This window comes from Gossypium raimondii, chromosome 8, assembly GCF_025698545.1.
Source record: "Gossypium raimondii isolate GPD5lz chromosome 8, ASM2569854v1, whole genome shotgun sequence".
Classification (NCBI taxonomy): domain Eukaryota; kingdom Viridiplantae; phylum Streptophyta; class Magnoliopsida; order Malvales; family Malvaceae; genus Gossypium; species Gossypium raimondii.
Genome location: NC_068572.1, coordinates 12,116,695 through 12,135,452, shown reverse-complemented (window position 1 = coordinate 12,135,452; position 18,758 = coordinate 12,116,695). Strand labels below are relative to the sequence as shown.

At 36.8% G+C, this 18,758-nt stretch overlaps 2 protein-coding genes and 1 non-coding gene across 3 annotated transcripts; all 3 read right to left on the bottom strand.

Moving 5' to 3' along the window:
- Positions 1-585: 585 nt before the first annotated feature.
- Positions 586-3,040, bottom strand: LOC105793146 (uncharacterized). The gene is made up of 7 exons (XM_012622073.2): positions 2,879-3,040; positions 2,486-2,713; positions 2,251-2,334; positions 1,841-2,154; positions 1,615-1,720; positions 1,272-1,503; positions 586-1,097 (listed from the first exon to the last, which is right to left on the bottom strand). Exons 1-7 carry the CDS (start codon positions 3,038-3,040, stop codon positions 586-588), a joined length of 1,638 nt encoding a protein of 545 aa, XP_012477527.2.
- Positions 3,041-7,028: 3,988 nt separating this feature from the next.
- LOC128042994 (uncharacterized) lies at positions 7,029-7,722 on the bottom strand. The gene is made up of 3 exons (XM_052634771.1): positions 7,447-7,722; positions 7,256-7,364; positions 7,029-7,144 (listed from the first exon to the last, which is right to left on the bottom strand). The coding sequence occupies exons 1-3, from the start codon at positions 7,720-7,722 to the stop codon at positions 7,029-7,031; spliced, it is 501 nt and encodes a 166-aa protein (XP_052490731.1).
- Positions 7,723-15,000: 7,278 nt separating this feature from the next.
- LOC128032275 (small nucleolar RNA R71) lies at positions 15,001-15,107 on the bottom strand. Its single transcript, XR_008188403.1, has one exon. It is a non-coding gene; the product is annotated as a small nucleolar RNA R71 (small nucleolar RNA).
- Between the last annotated feature and the right edge of the window lie 3,651 nt (positions 15,108-18,758).

The window sequence follows — 18,758 nt, the reverse complement described above, 5'->3', positions numbered from 1 at the left end:
ATGGAAATTTCGGCAGCAACTAGGGGAAAGAATCGACAGAGGAAGGAAAGAAGAAGAAGAAAACGTCAGAAAAAGTTCGGGTAAATTGAGAGAAAACCGAAACTCTACTTTTTTTTCTAAAACTAAAAGTTAATCAAATTATTTTCTGATAACCTCTCCCACATTATCTCCTAAAATCACTCCCTATTAACCCACTAAAACGCAACTACTCAGAATTTTTTCCCAACACAACTCTTAGTCAAAATTGAAGCAAAAATATTGTCTCAACGCCATCACAGAGAATTGAACACAGGACCTCCTTCACACCAACACTCCACTTATCCACCAGACCAGCAGGCCCATTCTGTTAATTATTTGCCATCTTTTACTTAAAAGCCTACTGACCAAAGATAGGCCTTATTCATAAAAATACCAAAATTTCCCCAAGTCCTGGCTTGAACTTGGGACCTTTTATACACCTAGAACACTTAACCACTGAAGCAGATACACAGTTGTGTCACACCTTTGCAAGAACAAAAATAAAAATTATGATGCGTTACAACTCTACCCCTTTAAAAGAAAATTTCGACCTCAAAATTTACCTGATCAGAACAAATAAAGATACTGCTGACGCTTCGTATCCTCAGGCTCCCACGTGGCCTCGTCAGTGCTATGATTATACAATAGAACCTTCATCAAAGGAATAGACTTCCTCCTCAGAACCTTTACGTCACAATCCAGAATCTGGACAGGCTCCTCCTCAAAGGTCAAGTCTGGCCTAACCTCAATCCCCTCAACAGGGACACTATGACTACAATCAGAGCGGTAACGCCTCATCATAGAGACATGGAGAACATCATGGAAACAATCCAACATCGGAGGTAGCTCCAACTGATAAGAAACTGGTCTCACTCGCTTTAGAATATGGTAAGGTCCAATAAACCTAGGGCTCAACTTGCCCTTACGACCAAACCTTAGTACCTTCTTACATAGTGAGACCTTGAGAAAAACGAAGTCCCCTATAGAATACTCGATCTCAAGCCTCTTCAAATCCATATAAGGTTTCTTCTTGTCAGAAGCCGCTTTCAAACGATCCCGAATCAATCTAGCCTTATCCTCTGTCTCAAAGACCAACTCAGGACCCAGAACACACCGCTCGCCCAACTCAGTCCAACATAAAAGAGTGCGACACTTACGACCGTACAGTGCCTCATAAGGTGCCATCTGGATGCTAGACTGGAAGCTATTATTATACGCAAACTCCGTTAACGGTAAATAATCCTCCCAACTACCTCGGAAATCAATAGCACAGCTCTTTAACATATCCTCCAGTACTTGAATCACTCTCTCTGATTGACCATCGGTCTGAGAATGGAACACAATACTAAATTCCAACCTTGAACCTAGAGTCTCATGCACCTTTTTCCAAAATCGAGACGTGAAATGAGGATTTCTATCAGAGATGATCAAAATCGGTACCCCATGCAGTTTCACTACCTCAGAAATATAGAGCTTCGCCAGCTTCTACAAAGAATAATTTATTCTAACTGAGATGAAGTGTGCAGACTTAGTCAATCGATCCACGATGACCCACACTGAATCTTTCTTAGTGGGTGTTAAAGGCAACCCACTAACAAAATCCATCATTACTCGTTCCCACTTCCATAGCTGAATTTTAATCGGCTGCAACAATCCCAAAGGCAACTGATGCTCAGCCTTAACCTGCTGGCAAGTCAGGCATCTAGCCACAAAATCCGTAACCTCTCACTTCATAGCATAGAATAAGGGCTACTATGCACCGCTCTCAAAATAGACTGCCCCAAGTCCGAATCATTCGACACATATCCGGCCTCAGAAACACAACACACCCTCAAACTTCCACCTAAAGTCCGTAGTGCTACCACTCTCAATCTGTTGGAACCGAAGACCCAAAGACTCATCTTCTAGGTTTCTACCCTTAATCTGCTTGATCCAAGTTAGCTTGACTTGAAGCTCAGCCAAAAAATTCCCATCGTCGAACAAGCTAAGTTTAATGAACATCGCTCTCAGATCAGTCATATCCCTATGGCTAAATGCATCGGCTACCACATTAGCCTTGCCAGGATGGTACTCAATGGTACAGTCGTAATCCTTAAGCAGCTCAACCCATCTTCGCTGCCCTCGATTCAGCTCCTTCTGAGTAATGAGATACTTGAGGCTTTTGTGATCAGTGTAGATGATACACTTCTCACCAAACAGATAATGCCTCTAGATTTTCAATGCAAAGTCTACGGCAGCCAACTTCAAATCATGCGTTGGATAGTTCACCTCGTGTCTCTTAAGCTGATGAGACACATATGTAACCACCTTACCATCCTGCATCAATACAAATCCCAAACCGACATGTGATGATTCACTATAAACCGTGAACTCCTTTAAGTACAATCTTAAGCTTCTTACAGCTCTATTTCTGCGCATTAGTCCAGTCAAACGATACACCTTTAAGTAGCAGCTTAGTCAAGGGTACTGTGATCAGTGAAAATCCTTCCATAAACCGTCGGTAATAACCTGCCAGCACCAAAAAGTTACGGATCTTAGACACATTCTTAGGCTGCTTCCAATCCAATACAACCTCAATTTTTCGAGGATCGGCTCGAATCCCCTCAGCAAACACCACATGACCCAGAAATGTTACTTCACGTAACCAAAACTCGCACTTGCTGAACTTAGTATAGAACTGTTTTTCCCTCAAAATCTGAAGAACAATCCTAAGGTGCTTATCATGCTCATCCTCAGTCCTCGAATAAACCAATATGTCATCGATGAACACCACTACAAATCAATCTAGGTAGGGCTGAAACACTCAGTTCATCAGACCCATAAAAGCTGTCGGTGCATTAGTCAGTCCAAATGGCATTACTAGGAACTCGTAGTGACCATAACGAGCCCTAAATGCCGTCTTATGCACATCAGCCTCCTTAACCCTCAACTGATGATACCCAAAATGCAAGTCAATTTTGCAGAACACAAACGCCCATCGAAACTGGTCAAACAAATCATTAATCCTCGGAAGTGGATACATGTTCTTAATAGTCAACTTATTTAGTTGTCAGTAGTTGATACACATCCTCATGGATCCATCATTTTTCTTAACAAACAGTACCGGTGCTCCCCATAGGGACACACTAGGGCGGATGAACCCACGATCCAATAACTCTTGAATTAAAGCCTAAAGCTCTGTAAGCTCCTTCGGTGCCAATCGATAGGGAGCGATAGACATCAGAGCTGTACCGGGGACAAGCTCAATCCCAAACTCTACTTCCCGAATCAGAGGTAAACTTGGTAGCTCTCGCATACTTCCCCTAGAAGGCGATCTTAAAGAACTCCCAGGTTGGACGTTCGGGTTGAGTGCCCTCCTTAATAGTAAGCCACCACTGATGAGCCTCATCACGCAGCAGCGAGACCGCACCCTTTAATTTCTGCTCGGAGGAGTAATCCAGGTCATCCATGATCCTCTCCGTGGAATCAATCCAATACTTGACCATATTAGAGGCGACCCCAGTGACACCCCTGAAGAGCTCAGCTCCAAATGGAGTCGTTCATTAAGAGACAAATGAGCATTCATCGCTCGAAGTGCAAAAAATGACGACTTTCAACTAAGTTCATCTGCAACCACATTAGCCTTCCCCAGGTGGTAGTCAATAACCAGGTCATAATCTTTTAGTATCTCTAACCACTGTCTCTATCTCAAATTCAGCTCTTTAATACCACTAAATGTAGAGCCCCAAACCCAATCTAGACATTATGGATGTATCTGGCAATGTCACACGATACTGTTTCTGAAACCTCGTTGTTACGTTGAAAATATTCTATGTTATTATGTTTAGTAAACCTTTGTTAGAATTTAGGAAGTCATCTTTATTCATTTAAAACATTTGTTTTGAAACAACCCTCTTGCAGAAGCTTTAATAAAACAGTCTAAGTGATCATGCATTTAGAAACTACTTTAACTTTTTAAAAATCAAATTTCTTACAACCAGCAGGTACAAATTTATAAAGTAAAATAAATAAATAAAAACCCAAAATTTAAAACCAAAGTCCAAGAGGATCCTTAAATTACAACCCAAATAATCAATAATAATTAAATCATAAAACGTAACTTGAAAACCATGAAGTCCAAAAATTACTGTGGTCACCGCTCCATCACACCGATCCGTCTAAGTCTGGGAATTTCCTATGCACATAAAACAAAAAGGGTGAGTTTACGTAAACTCAGTGTGTAATCTCACAGAAACAAACAAACAATCAGTATTCATAGTGCATAGTTGAACAGTCTTGGGACTAAACCCTTTTCAGTATCAATGGCAGTTTGGGACTTGGCCTATCTCCGTACTATGTCAAAAATGCAGTAGGGCCTTAGCCCATCACAGTATCAGTAGCAATAACAGTTACGTAGTAGCAAAATCCTACCCATCCAGCTTCTACGCGCCATCTTCGTCCAACCCTACACTCCATGTGGGGATATAATCAACACACCCATCCCTACACTCCAAGTAGTACCGAATGCAGCACAAAATAGTAGTTTGCAGCTGAGCTACCAATAAGTTAGGCTTAAAGCCTTTCAGTACACTTCCTCTGAATAACAACCCCCAACCCAATGCAATACAACATACAATGGATGATATGCTATTATGCAATTTCAGTACATATATTCGGTTCAAATATTAACATGCTCAGTACAGATATCATTCAGTCAATTTCACACATTTATGGGTCTAAGTAGCGCTTACTGACCATACAGTAGTTTTACTGTTGACTTGGGTGACCCGTGCAACCTTTGAAACATTCTGGTAAAAATAGGCCTACACGCCCATGTATGCCCGTGTGGCCCACAGCCCAATTTGGCCTTGGCCGTGTGATCCATTTTTAATGTAACTCATGCTAGCTAAATATTCATATATGTTTTTACTATTTTCTTATATGTTCATTCAAAGTTGTCTACTTGAGTCATTGTCACTAAATTATTTATATCTTGAGCTACAAAATTCAAAATTAAGATCTGTTTGAATACCTTTCTACCATAAAATTTTTAGAATTTATAGTTTATTAAATAAGTACGGTAAAATCTTCAAATCTATCCCTATTCTACTGTTTGATAGCTTCAACCTTTCCTTTACTAAAAATTATTTATCTCTTAGTACAGAATTTGGATTATGTTTCCGTTTGTTTCTCTTGAAAATAGACTCGTTAAGGATTTAAACATATAAATTTAATCCCCTAATTTTTTTTTTTTGCAATTTTTGATGGCTTTTCCAAATTCAGAATAGGGGAACCCAAACCTATTCTGACATTGTCTCACAAAATTCATTATATCTCATAACTTACAATTTCATTGCTTACACTATTTTTTCCATGAAAAACTAGACTCAATAAAATTTAATTTCATATTTTATTAAACCTCTAACACAATTTTCATAATTTTTGATGATTTTTTAAAGTTAGACTACTTCTGCTGTCCAAAACTATTTTAGTGCAGAATGTTGATTTCCAAGTTTATTACACCCTTATTTCCTTTCACTACAATTTTCACATCATTTTCTCTTATTTCTCTTATTTCTCGACAGCAAGCAATTTCAGCTTTTCGCCAAATCCCATTTTCTGCATTTTTAGTACACACTTGGTATCGTTTCTGATGCGTAAGCACTTCTAAGCCTCCAGAACCTAAAAATCGACCAACAAATCTCTAGGTTAATCACTTAATTTGTTTTCAATCAAACAATTTTGGAAGGAACTCGACTAAAAAACTAACAAAACCCTTACCTCGCTTGAGTAACCATGACTTCACACAATCACAGCATCGATTCAAAACCACCAGTCCCTTGATTAACTCCTAAACACTAAAAAGGAACCCCCTTTTAGAGATTAACCAAGAACGATTAACAATAGAAAAAATCGTTACTTACCGAACACACGCAACCAACGATGAACAGCCAAAAAAATTAAAAAATAAAGAAAGAAACGGAAGGGGAAAAATAATGGAAATTTCGGCAGCAACTAGGGGAAAGAATTGGTAGAAGAGCGAAAAAAGAAGAAGAAAACGTGAAAATAAAGAAAGAAACACATAACATTTCTCGCCTAGTGTCTCTAGATTTTTAAAGCAAACACAATTGCAGGATAATTCTTCTCATGTGGTTTTAACTGCAGAGAAGCATATGCCACTACTTTTCCCAACTGCATCAGTACACAACCTAATCTATTTAAAGACGTATCACTGTAAACAACATACGGTACACTCGATTCTAACTGAGTCAAGACCGGAGCTTCTATTAGCATTTTCTTCAACTGATCAAAACTTTGCTCACACTCATCAAGCCAAACAAATTCTACATTTTTCTGTAGTAATCGAGTCATTGGTAAAGCAATCATCGAAACCTTATTGAAAATTCAGCGGTAATATCCTGCTAAACCTAGAAAACTTCGCACTTCTGTTGTATTCTTTGGAGTTTTCCAATTCACCACTACGGATACTTTATGCGGGTCCAATTTACTGAACTTTTCATACAACTATTTCTTCCTCAAGGTCTGTAGCACAATTGTCAAGTCTGTGCATGCTCAGTTTTTATCTTGGAATAGATTAGTATATCATCAATAAATACAGCCACAAATATTTCCAGATAAAGTTGAAAAATTTGATTCATTAAATCTGGAGACACTATTTATACGGCGAGAAATGCTGTAGGAGCATTGGTCAAACCAAATGGCATTACCAAAAAATCATGGTGACCATACCGAGTTCTGAAAGCAGTCTTCGGCACATCACACTCTTTAACCTTCAACAGATAATACCTGGATCTGAGATCTATCTTCAAAAATACTATAGCAACTTTCAGTTGGTCAAACAAATCGTCAATACAAGGCAAAGGATATTTATTTTTAATTGTAACCTTATTCAACTGTCTGTTGTCTATACACAGTCTCAAAGAACCATATTTCTTTTTCACAAATAAGACAGGTGCACCCCAATGAGGCATACTCGGTTTGATGAACCCTTTGTCCAATAACTCTTGCAGCTATGTCTTTAACTCCTTTAACTCAGCTAGTGTCATACGGTATGGTGTTATCGATATCGGAGTTATTTTTGGAATTACATCAATTATGAATTCAACTTCACAATCAGGTGATAAACCTGGCGACTCATCGGGAAACACATCAGTAAACTCATTAACAACCGATAACTATTCTAGCTTTGATTTAGAATCTCAGGTATCAAGAATATAGGCTAAAAATGCCTCATTACCTTTCTGCATTAGTTTCTGAGCTGAAAGAGCTGAAATAATTCTAACAATTTCCTTCGAATTCTCAGACTCAACAGTAATCATTTCACCTGTCTGACATTTCAGATCAATCTGTTTTTCTCTACAATTTACTACAGCATCAAGCTTTGTCAACCAATCCATTCCCAAAAAAATCAAATTCTCGAAAGAGTACCAACATCAAATCAGCAGGAAATTCACAGGTTTGGCCTAATGGATTAGTGACTTGAATATCATAATCAGTAAACTCAATAGGCCTTTTCTTTTTTGTTACTAATGCAGTGTAAATATAAGAATGCATGGATCCAGGGTCAATCAATGCATACACAATAGTATCAAAAAGAAAGAATGTACCAGCTATTACGTTCGAAGCTGTAGCTTCCTCCCTCGCTTGGATAGCATAAGTATGTGCAGGTGCCCTAGCCTCTGACTGGGCAGCAAAATCTCTCATACCCGAACGACTAGTCCCAGCAACACTGTTTTGTCCCGAACATTTTCTTCTTTGGGAAGTGGCTATCTTTTTTCTTTTTCTTCTTCTTCCTCTCTTTGAAACAGAGGGCAATCTCGAATGAAATAATCAGTGGCTCTACATTTATAACAAGCTCCTGCCTTACCTTTGGGCTTAGGAACACTTTCACCTACCTACACTATTTACATTTGGGCTTAGGAACATTTTGCACACTACCCACACTAGCTGTAGGTCTAATATTCATCCCGTAATCTTATTGAATCGCCTTATTCTTATTTGATCATTCCGACATTGGAGTGGCTCGACTAAAATCATCTCTAGACTTTTTAGCCAGAATTATTGGAAATAACTTCGAAGAACTTCACTTGTAAGATTATTTATTCCTTCTGTCTCTCTGTATTTTTCTGTTATATACCTCTTCCAATTTCTAAGCACGACCTGATAAAATGACAAATTTTCGTATTTTTATGCCCCCAATCATCATTATAATTTCATCATTCAGTCCTTCCTCAAACCGAATACACATTTCTTCTTCGGTTGGTACAATTTCACGGGCATATCTGCTGAGGTATACAAATTCCCTCTCGTATTCAGCTACTGACCGATTTCCTTGTCACAAGTCAAGAAATTCCCACTTCTTTTTATCCAAATATCACTTGCCAACATATTTCTTTCTAAATTCACTCTGAAAGAATTCCCAAGTGATTTTCTCTTTCGGCACCACGACCACTATAGTCATCCACCAATTATAAGCATTTTCTTTTAGTAGTGACACAGTACATCTTAGATAATCTTCAGAAGAACAAGTTGATTCCTCAAAAACACTTATTGTGTTCTGAAGCCAGTACTCCATTTTGACAGGATCATCATCTGACCTACCTCAGAATTCTTCGGCCCCACATTTTCTAAATTTTTTGTTCGGAGTACGTTTACTGGATTCAATCATCGGAGGAGGTAGAGATAATACCAGAGGCACTTCGAAAGGTGCAGTAGGGGGAGGAGGTTGTTGAGCCTGATTTCTTTCTTGCATAAATTCATTAAACCATTGATTCATAAACCCAAAGAACATATTTTTAAGTTCTTGTTCTTGAACCAGAGAAATTGGAACGTTACTACTTGTCTCGTGCTCAGATATATGTACTATACTATTGACCTCATCATGTTCAACATGTTTAGATCTATCTGACATCTTCACAATCTATAAGAAAAATAAGAGTTAGATTGGATCATACACATCACACTATCACAGATTTATATGGCATGTATTTCTAGACACTTTATACATTACTATCATTCTGAGAATGAACTAAACCGAAGCTCTGATACCAATAAATGTAATACCCCTAACCCTTATCCATTACCGAAACAGGGTTACAGAGCATTACCGAACTTTACAAATTAAATACGGACATTTCTCAATTACACATATTAAGAATCAATCATATAACACTCACATTATCCCTTATATGGACCTTCGAGGCCCAATATTCACCTTAGAAGTGAATCGGGACTAAACTGGGTACTAAGGAAATTTTTTCCAAAATTTTTAAAAATTTCTTAGAACCAGGGGACACATGCCCGTGTCTCTGCCCGTGTGGATGAAAATAGGTTATTTTAAGGCCACTTTTCTCAACCATTTTGACATTAATCTGCACTCAACATTCATATACACCAATATTTCCCAACCAAGCAATCAATACAAGCTAAAACATGTTCTCAACATGACATAACATCACAAATATTGCATTTATTTATGCTTACCTATTTAATTCATTTCATTGATTTATCAAATTCTACTACTAATTACATACATACAAACGTTTAATATTCACAACCACAATTCAAACTATTTCATTGCCAAACCAACCTTATACATGCCATATAAACCAAAATTTACATTACAAAAACTACCGAAATAAATTGGATAGTGTAGCTTGATGTGTTGATCCGATCTTCCGACTACATGTTAATCTACAAGAACATTAAACAACACAAGTAAGCTTAATGAAGCTTAGTAAGTTCAACAGGTTAAACATTGATCTTACCGAACTTAATATAATATAATAAATTAAATTGTAAATAAATCATACATTTGTCTCTGTCAAATACAATATAATCAATAAACACACTTCATTCAGATCAATATCAATAATAATTTATAAATATTTCAATTCAATCACATAAGTCTCTTACAATTCCTTACTGAATCGAAGAACGTCTTACGGATATGAGTACATCGTTCTTTTTGTTCCATAGTCCAACTATGGTCTTACGCATGTATTGCCATGGCCCTACCATGGTCTTATATTTGTAGTGTCATAACCCAATTATGGTCTTATCATCAGAATGCCATAGCCCAGCTATGGTCTTACACATGTATTTATATTGCCATGGTCCAAACATGGTCTTACGTTCAAGGTGCCATAACCCAGTTATGGTATTTTCATTAAAATGCCATAGCCCAGCTATGGTCTTACATTTAAACATTGCCATGGTCCAACCACGGTCTTATCCTCAATTCATTCTTTGCCACGGAACGATCGTACTCAATCCTGCATTCTACTCGTTTTAAACATTCAGTTCAATTTTCATACTTTTACAATAATCTTAATTTCAACAAAAAAATATGAATAAATATATTATATCATTCCTATATTGACGAATAATCATTAACCATATGAACTTACGTGGGTTGGATTGTAAAATTGGTAATAGTTTAGAGACTACTCGACTAATTTCCCTTTTTCTCGTTGATCTACGAGCTCTTGATCTAAAATGTAAAATTTTTCATTCATTAGCATATATTTCAATTTTAGCCCACTTCAAAATTTGTACCCCTCAACTTTTGAAATTACACAATTACCTCAACTTTTACAGTTTTTGTAATTTAGTCCTTCACTAATTTGGTCCTAAAATCAATTTCTATTGAAATTACTTGATAAAATCTTCATATAACAAAATTAAAACTTCAAATCCATGTTAATTAATCATAAAAATCCATCACTCATAAATGGTAACTTTCAAAATCATCCATTGAATCCAAAACTAATGAATGAGATAGTTGGACCTAATTGTAAAAGTCTCAAAAACATAAAAATTTCAAGAGAAAAACAAGAATTAAACTTAGATGAAGTAAAAATATAAAAACCAGATTAAGAAGTTCTCTAATGGCTATTTTTGGCTAAGAATTGAAGAAGAATTGCCTAGAAATCTTTAGATTTCTTTTTATTTAAGCTTAATTTCACCAAATTTATAATTTTTCCCTTAATTCACCTAATTCCAAGATTTTTTCTGCTTATGCCGCCACAGCGGTGTCTAACTTCCCTTTTAGTCCTCCCTTATTTAGTATTTATTCTATTTAATCAATTTAGTAAGTTTTACACCTTTTTCAATTTAGTCCATTTTAATTAATTAATTATCGAAACGATAAAATTTTCTAATGAAACTTTAATACTACCTTAATGACACTCCGTAAATATTTATAAAAATATTTACAGATCAGTTTATAAAATCAAGGTCTCGATACCTCATTTTCAAAACTAATTAATCTAACAAATATTTTTAAAGCATAATTCACTAATTCATAAGCCTTCCTAAATTCACAATCGACTCATAAACATTATATAATGAAATTTACGAGCTCACTTGTCGGATTTAGTGGTCTCAAACCACTATTTCCAACACCACTAAAAATTAGGCTGTTACAACAGAGCTAGAACTTTAGTATCGCAATCTGTGCAGCCTTAGGCAATTTATTCGATTCAAACAAGCCTAAGTCAAAAGATGATTCAAATAGAATTCCTCCAAGGCACTAATGAAAAGCAAAGCGGAAGCAACACAAAAGTCGAAAGAACTCAAAAGAAGAATAAAGTCACAGAAAAGAAAGAACACAAGAGAGAATGTTTGAATGAATGCTCTCAAGAATTCTATTACTCAATGAATGAATTACAATGAGGGGAGGAGGTCTCTATTTATAGTTAAGCCTCCCCTAAATCAACTGTACACATTAAAGTACATTAATGGTTAGGATTAAAAGTTATCTACAAATCAAACCTCTAAGATTACATATCTTTGAAGATTACGTTCTATATTTTCCATGCTTTATAGATGGGTCTTCAATCTCTCCAAGAAACAGGCCACTCCAGTTGGGCCAAATGACCTGTCTTGAACATGATGGATCGCACAATTATGCCATGGTTACGGGATCTCATGCGCAACCCATGATATTCTCCTCTACCTGTTCTAGTGACGCCCTTATCGTGTTATCCGTATTAAACTGGTCTATCTTGTCTTGGAACTACCACAAGGCCTCAACATGTTCCCAACTTGTTTCACTGTCAGGAAGTCCCTTCCACCGAACTAAGTATTCATGCTACGACCTATAATACTTTCATCTGATCACATGGTCTGCCTCAATGCTTTCAACTTTACTATCGTAAGAGACTTTCACCCATATTGGTTCTTTTTCAGACTTGCCTCAATTTGGATCCTCATGATCTTCATGGAATGGCTTAACCATACTGACATGGAATACTAGATGAACCTTAAGTTTTGGTGGTAACTCAAGTTTATTTTCCTAGTGTAGACAAGCTCTAGCTAAGTAATTTTGTTCTTATCAATCCTTCGTAAAATGATAAGTTACTAGATTTGGTGCTATATAACGGGCCATAAAAGTATTGAGTGTGGGTGGTTGTTGCCCCATCACTATCTCGAACGGACTTTGGTTCGTGGCCCCACTTCGCTGCAAGTTGTATGAAAATTGGGTCACCTCAAACAACTTTGGCTAGTCCCTCTGTGTGGCACTGGAAACACAAAAATTTTCACATTTTTACATACCCTTTTTAACTTGAAATCATACAGTTTCGATAAAATTCTTGTTGAAAAAATAATTAATTTTTACAAAATAATTAAAGTGCACTTAAAATATGAACATGTTTAATTTTATTTAATTTTATAATTAATTTTGATGAATTTTGGTTATTTTCGACAGATATGCACAAAGGGTGAAAATGGCTCGACAGACACTGCTAGAAGCGCAAAATCGAGAAGCAATTTAAAGTATCGAGTTGAACTAAATTTTAGCCTAAGATAGTCCAAAATTATATGTATTAATTCATAATATAATTAATTTTAATTTATATCCAATTTATTTTGGGTTAATAAATTATTATTAATTAATTATGAAAAGTGGTCTAGTTGAACTGAACCGAGTGAACCGAACCAACCAAGAAATGGACAGCCCAAAAGCCGTCCCAAGAGCTGACCCAAATCAGCTTATTAGCTGATTATTTAAGCTTGAAAAGAGGCCCTTGAAGACTTGTTCAAGTGGCATTCAAACCCCTCCACAACTGGTGGCTTTATATATTTGCCCCAAGCCTAAATTAGCAAAGTTGAAACTATCAACCTTGCCACATGTGTGGCCGGCCAAGGGAGGGCTCTTTGGCTGATAATTTTAGCAGCCCTCCTCAGCTATAAAAACCCCCTTAGGCTGGTCACTTTAAAAACACACCTCAAGCATTCACATCTTTCATCTCTTCTCTCCACTTTCTCTCTTATTTTCCATTCCAAAATTTCCATGCTCTCTTGCCGATTTCTCCTCTTGGGAAAAGGGCATTCATCAGCTATTTGGAGCAACAATTAATTGTTCATAGCAGCATTGGTTGACGAGGACAACGGATAAGGAAGAACAGAGCAACTAATCAAGCCACGAAAAAACACCGGATTTGATTCTTGTTCACTATCTCTTTAATTTTTGTTGTAGTTATGCTGAACATGTCTATGAATATTTATGTTGTTGAAATGGTTAATTTAATCAATTTAGCTTGAATTTAATTCGTGTTAGGTTGATTGCATTTCGTTTGTTAAAATTATTAAAATTGTGTTTATGTTGTTATAGGACTCGGTAAGAAGCTTGATTAAGTAAAATCATGATTAAGTTATTCTTGCATTACAATTGTTAGGTAACTAATGAATTAATTATTGAAATGGACTGAAATTGTAATTAATGGATACAGTACTTAATCAGTACATGTTTAATCATCTAAGGTAGCTGAGGGTTAGATTAGCAACGGTATCTGACGATACATTTGCCTTGCTTAACTTGCAAGATTAATGTGATTAAACTGTTTCAAGGTTAGGATACTTTGTTACCTCACATAGTCTTTTATGTGCTTATTAAATCGAGTTAATTGTTTGAATTGACATAGGGATATGTACATGAGATTATTTCGATTTAATAAGTGTGTATGTGCAATAGCATATTTGCCAAATAAGATTTGTTAAATCAATTGAATTGACATAGGGCTATAGTCAAGAGATAAGTGGATTTTGGTAGGTGAGTATGTTCATAAGTTAGCAAATTACCGAGTTGCCGTGAACTTATTCGTAATAATATAAACATGAGTTTAATAATTTTAAGTTAAGAAATGTAATTAATCTAACACTATTATGTCATCTTGATTAAAATCGTATTTTGAAACCGTGCATTTGAGTTTTATTTATTTAGTTTACTTAGTTTAAAATCTTAGTTTTTAATCACCCTCTTCAAACAAAATATTTTTCTTCACCAAAGTGTTTTAAATAGCATTCATAAATAATTCTTTTCACAGTCCCTATGGGTACAATAACTCGACATTTAATTGTCACTTTATTACTTGTTACGATTGTGTACACTTGCACATTTCCGTCGTTCCAAGTTTTTGGCGCCGTTGCCAGGGACTGTGTTTTAAAAAAGTCATTATTTGTGAAGTTGTTAGTTTTTCATTTTGGTTTATTTTTCTGTTCAAATTTTAACTTAGTTAATTTTTCTGTGAGTTTATGAGTATTGACCGAATCATCGATTTACTCCCTGTAGACCCTGAGATTGAACGAACTTTTCGACAGCGAAGAAGACAAGCAAGTCAGAGAAGGACTGAAGATATGAACTTTGAAAATCTAATTCAAGGAAATGGAGCAAACCTTACTCAAAATCCTATCTTCATGATCTTATTGCTGATGTTCCAAATGCTTCAAACAGTGCGCTAATTCAGTGGAATGTCTATCGAAAATCCTCACCTACACTTAAGACTGTTTATGGAGGTGAGCAATTCTTTCAAGTTAGCCAGAGTACCTAAAAATACATTACGATTGAAGATGTTCCCTTATTCACTAAGGGACAGAGCTCGAGCTTGGTTGAACTCATTACCACCAAACTCAATTTCAACATGGCAAGAGTTAGCAGAAAAATTCCTTTTGAAGTATTTCCCGCCTAGCAAGAATGCTAAGTTGAGGAATGAGATCACTGGTTTCCAAAAAATGGATGATAAGTAATTGTATGAGGCATGGAAAAGGTACAATGAATTATTACAGAAGTGCCCTCATTACGGAATCCCACATTGCATACAACTTGAGACATTTTATAATGGTCTCAATGCTCACACGAGGATGGTAGTGGATGCTTCTGCTAATGGTGCTCTCCTTTCTAAGTCTTATAATGAGGCTTATGAAATTATTGAGAGAATTTCCAGCAACAATTATCAATGGCCAACCAATCGAACAGCGTCAGGAAGACGAGTCACTGGAATACATGAAGTAGACGCTCTTACTTTACTCGCATCTCAAGTACTTCACTCGCATCTCAATTATCATCAATATCCTCAATGTTAAAAAATATTACTACTAATGGGTGTAATCGTTTTGCAGTACAGCCACTTAATCAATTTGAAAATGTAGCTTGTGTTTATTGTGGGGAAGGACATTTGTTCGAAGAATGTCCATCGAACCCAGACTCTGTGTATTACATGGGTAACCAGAACCAAAATTGAGGAAGGCAATGGCTGCAATCCAATTTCTATAACCCATCATGGCGAAACCACCCGAATTTTTCCTCAAGTAACCAAGGGGCAGGAACTAGTAACAATTATGTCCAACCTAGATCAACCTAGCCACTTAGTTTTTCCCAACAAGCTTAGAAACCAACCCAAGTTGAACCATCCAACAGCCTAGAGAATCTCTTGAAGGCATACATGGTGAAAAATGATGCCTCTCTAAGGAATTCGGAGAATCAAGTGGGCCAGCTTGCAACTAAACTCAGAAACCGACCACAATGTGTTTTACCTAGTGATATGGAGAATTCGAGGAATCCAGGGAAGGAGTATTGTAAAGCGTTAACATTGAGAAGAGGAAAGACTTTAGAGCCCAATTCCGTTGAAGTTGAGAAGGAGCCAACTGACGCTCAAGGCTCAGAGGAAGTTCAACCGAGTGTTAAAATTCTAGTTTTACCAAAAATTAAATCTGTAAAATCTCACAAGGTCACTTCTGAACCAGCTAATTCTGATCAACTAATAACTCTGTTAGATGCAGAATTTCCACAGAAAACGAATTAACCAGTTCCAGTAAAGAAACTTCCACCACCCTACCCTCAAAAACTTCAGAAGCAGAAGCAGGAAATTCAATTCGAGTAGTTCCTAGGCGTACTCAAGCAACTTCATATCAACATCCCGTTAGTTGAAGCACTTGAACAAATATCAAACTACGTCAAATTCATGAAGGATATCCTATCTAAAAAATGAAGGCTTGGAGAATTTAAGACAGTAGCCCTAACGAAGGAATGCAGTGCATATCTTCAAAACAACCTACCCCCAAAATTAAAAGATCCTCGATGTTTTACCATACCTTGCAATATTGGAGCAACATATTGTGGTAAGGCACTATGTGACTTCGATGCTAGTATTAACTTGATGCCCATGTCAATATTTAGGAAGTTAAGGATAGGTGAAGTTAGACCTACTACGGTTACACTTCAATTAGCAGATCGATCTTAGGATAGGTGAAGTTGGGGATAGGAAAAATCAAGGACGTATCGGCACGTGTAGAAAAAATTATCTTTCCTGCTGACTTTATGATTTTAGACTTTGAAGTAGACAAAGAGGTGCCAATCATCCTAGGAAGACCATTCTTAGCAACTAAAGGGACCCTTATTGATGTGTAGAAGGGCAAGCTTACTATACGTGTTCAGGATGATCAGGTAACATTTAACGTTTTTAAGTCCATGCGATTTCCTGACAAAACTGATGATTATTCTGCAGTGCCCGATTTAAAGGATTTAATCATGGAGAAGGAACTCAATTATGTTGAGGATCCATTGGAACAAACTTTGACATCAGATCCTCCAAATGATGAAGAGGAGGATGAATACTTAGCTTTGTTAGAAGCTAATCAAAGGGGATTTAATCCGCAATCTCGCTTTGAATCTTTGGAGTTAGAGAAAAAGGATTATGCCCAACCAAAAGCGTCAATCGAGGAGCCACCTAAATTTGAACTGAAGTTACTTCCCTCACATTTGAAATATGTTTATTTAGGTAACTCTTATACTCTACCTGTGATTGTTTCAGTAGAATTAACTACTGAGCAAGAAGAGAAACTCATCCTAGTGTTGAAACAATTCAAGAAGGCTATCGGATGGACCATAGTCGATATTCACAAAATTAATCCATCTGTATGCATGCACAAGATTATCTTAGAAGATGGCAAAAAAGGGACGATTGATGGACAACGAAGATTGAACCTCCATCATAAAGGACGTAGTCAAGAAAGAAATCATCAAGTGGTTAGATGCAGGTATAATTTACCCCATCTAAGATAGTTTATGGGTAAGTCCGGTCCAATGCGTGCCAAAGAAAAGAGGTATCACGGTCATTGAAAACGAGAATAACGAGTTGATACATATGTATGATGTCTATTTTTACTGACATGTTGAGAAATATTTGGAAGTTTTTATGGATGATTTTTCAGTATTTGGAGATACATATGATGATTGCCTAGCCAATCTAGCCATGGTACTAAGGCGATGCGAAGAAATAAACCTTGTACTTAACTGGGAAAAGTTTCATTTCATGGTACAAGAAGGTATTGTTCTAGGGCATCGGATAACAAGACATGGAGTCGAGGTAGATAAAGCAAAGGTAGATGTTATTGAGAAACTCCCACCTCCAATATTTTTAAAGGGTGTTAGGAGCTTTTTGGGCCACGTTAGTTTCTATTGAAGATTCATCAAGGACTTCTCCAAAGTTGCTAAACCCTTATGCAACTTATTGGAGAAGGAAACGGCGTTTAAATTTGATGAGGTGTGCTTAAGAGCTTTCAATATTTGAAGAGTCGGTTAGTCTCGGTACCCATAATAGTCACACCAGACTGGGATTTGCCATTTGAATTGATGTGTGACGCAAGTGACTTTACGGTCGGAGTTATCATGGGTCAGCGAAGGAACAAAGTTTTTCATCCCATCTACTATGCGAGTCAAACTCTGACAGGAGCTCAACTGAATTACACGATAACAGAAAAAGAGTTACTTGCTATTGTGTTTGCTTTTGACAAGTTTCGATCTTATCTTGTAGGTACCAAAGTGACTGTTTATACGGACCCACTCGGTAATTAAGTATTTACTCGCCAAGGAAGACGCTAAGCCGACACCGATCCGATGGGTACTTCTACTTCAAGAGTTCGATCTAGAAATTCAAGATCGAAAGGGAGTGGAAAACCAAGTAGCAGACCACTTGTCTAGATTGGACTCGCAAGAAGGGAACTCTCCTCTTATACCAATTCGAGAGACTTTTCCAGATGAACACATACTGAAGGTAAATAATGTCCATAATACCCCTTGGTTTGTTGATATTGCTAAATTTTTATCTTATGGTTTGATACCGATTGATAAGACGTATCATCAAAAGAAAAAGTTTCTTCACGATATGAAGTACTATATCTAGGATGAACCGTATTTGTTTAAAAAGTGTGTAGATCAAATGATCAGGAGATGCGTGGCAGAAGATAAAGTACATAAAATTTTATACCATTGTCACACAGCTCCGAGTGGGGGACACTTCGGAGGTACACGTACTACAGCCAAGGTATTGCAAGCCGAATTCTTTTCGCCAACACTATTTAAAGATGCATATGCTTAAGTAAGGAGTCTTGATCGATGTCAAAGGGTCGGAAATGTCACCAACAGAAATGAGATGCCTCGAACAAACATCATTGAGGTA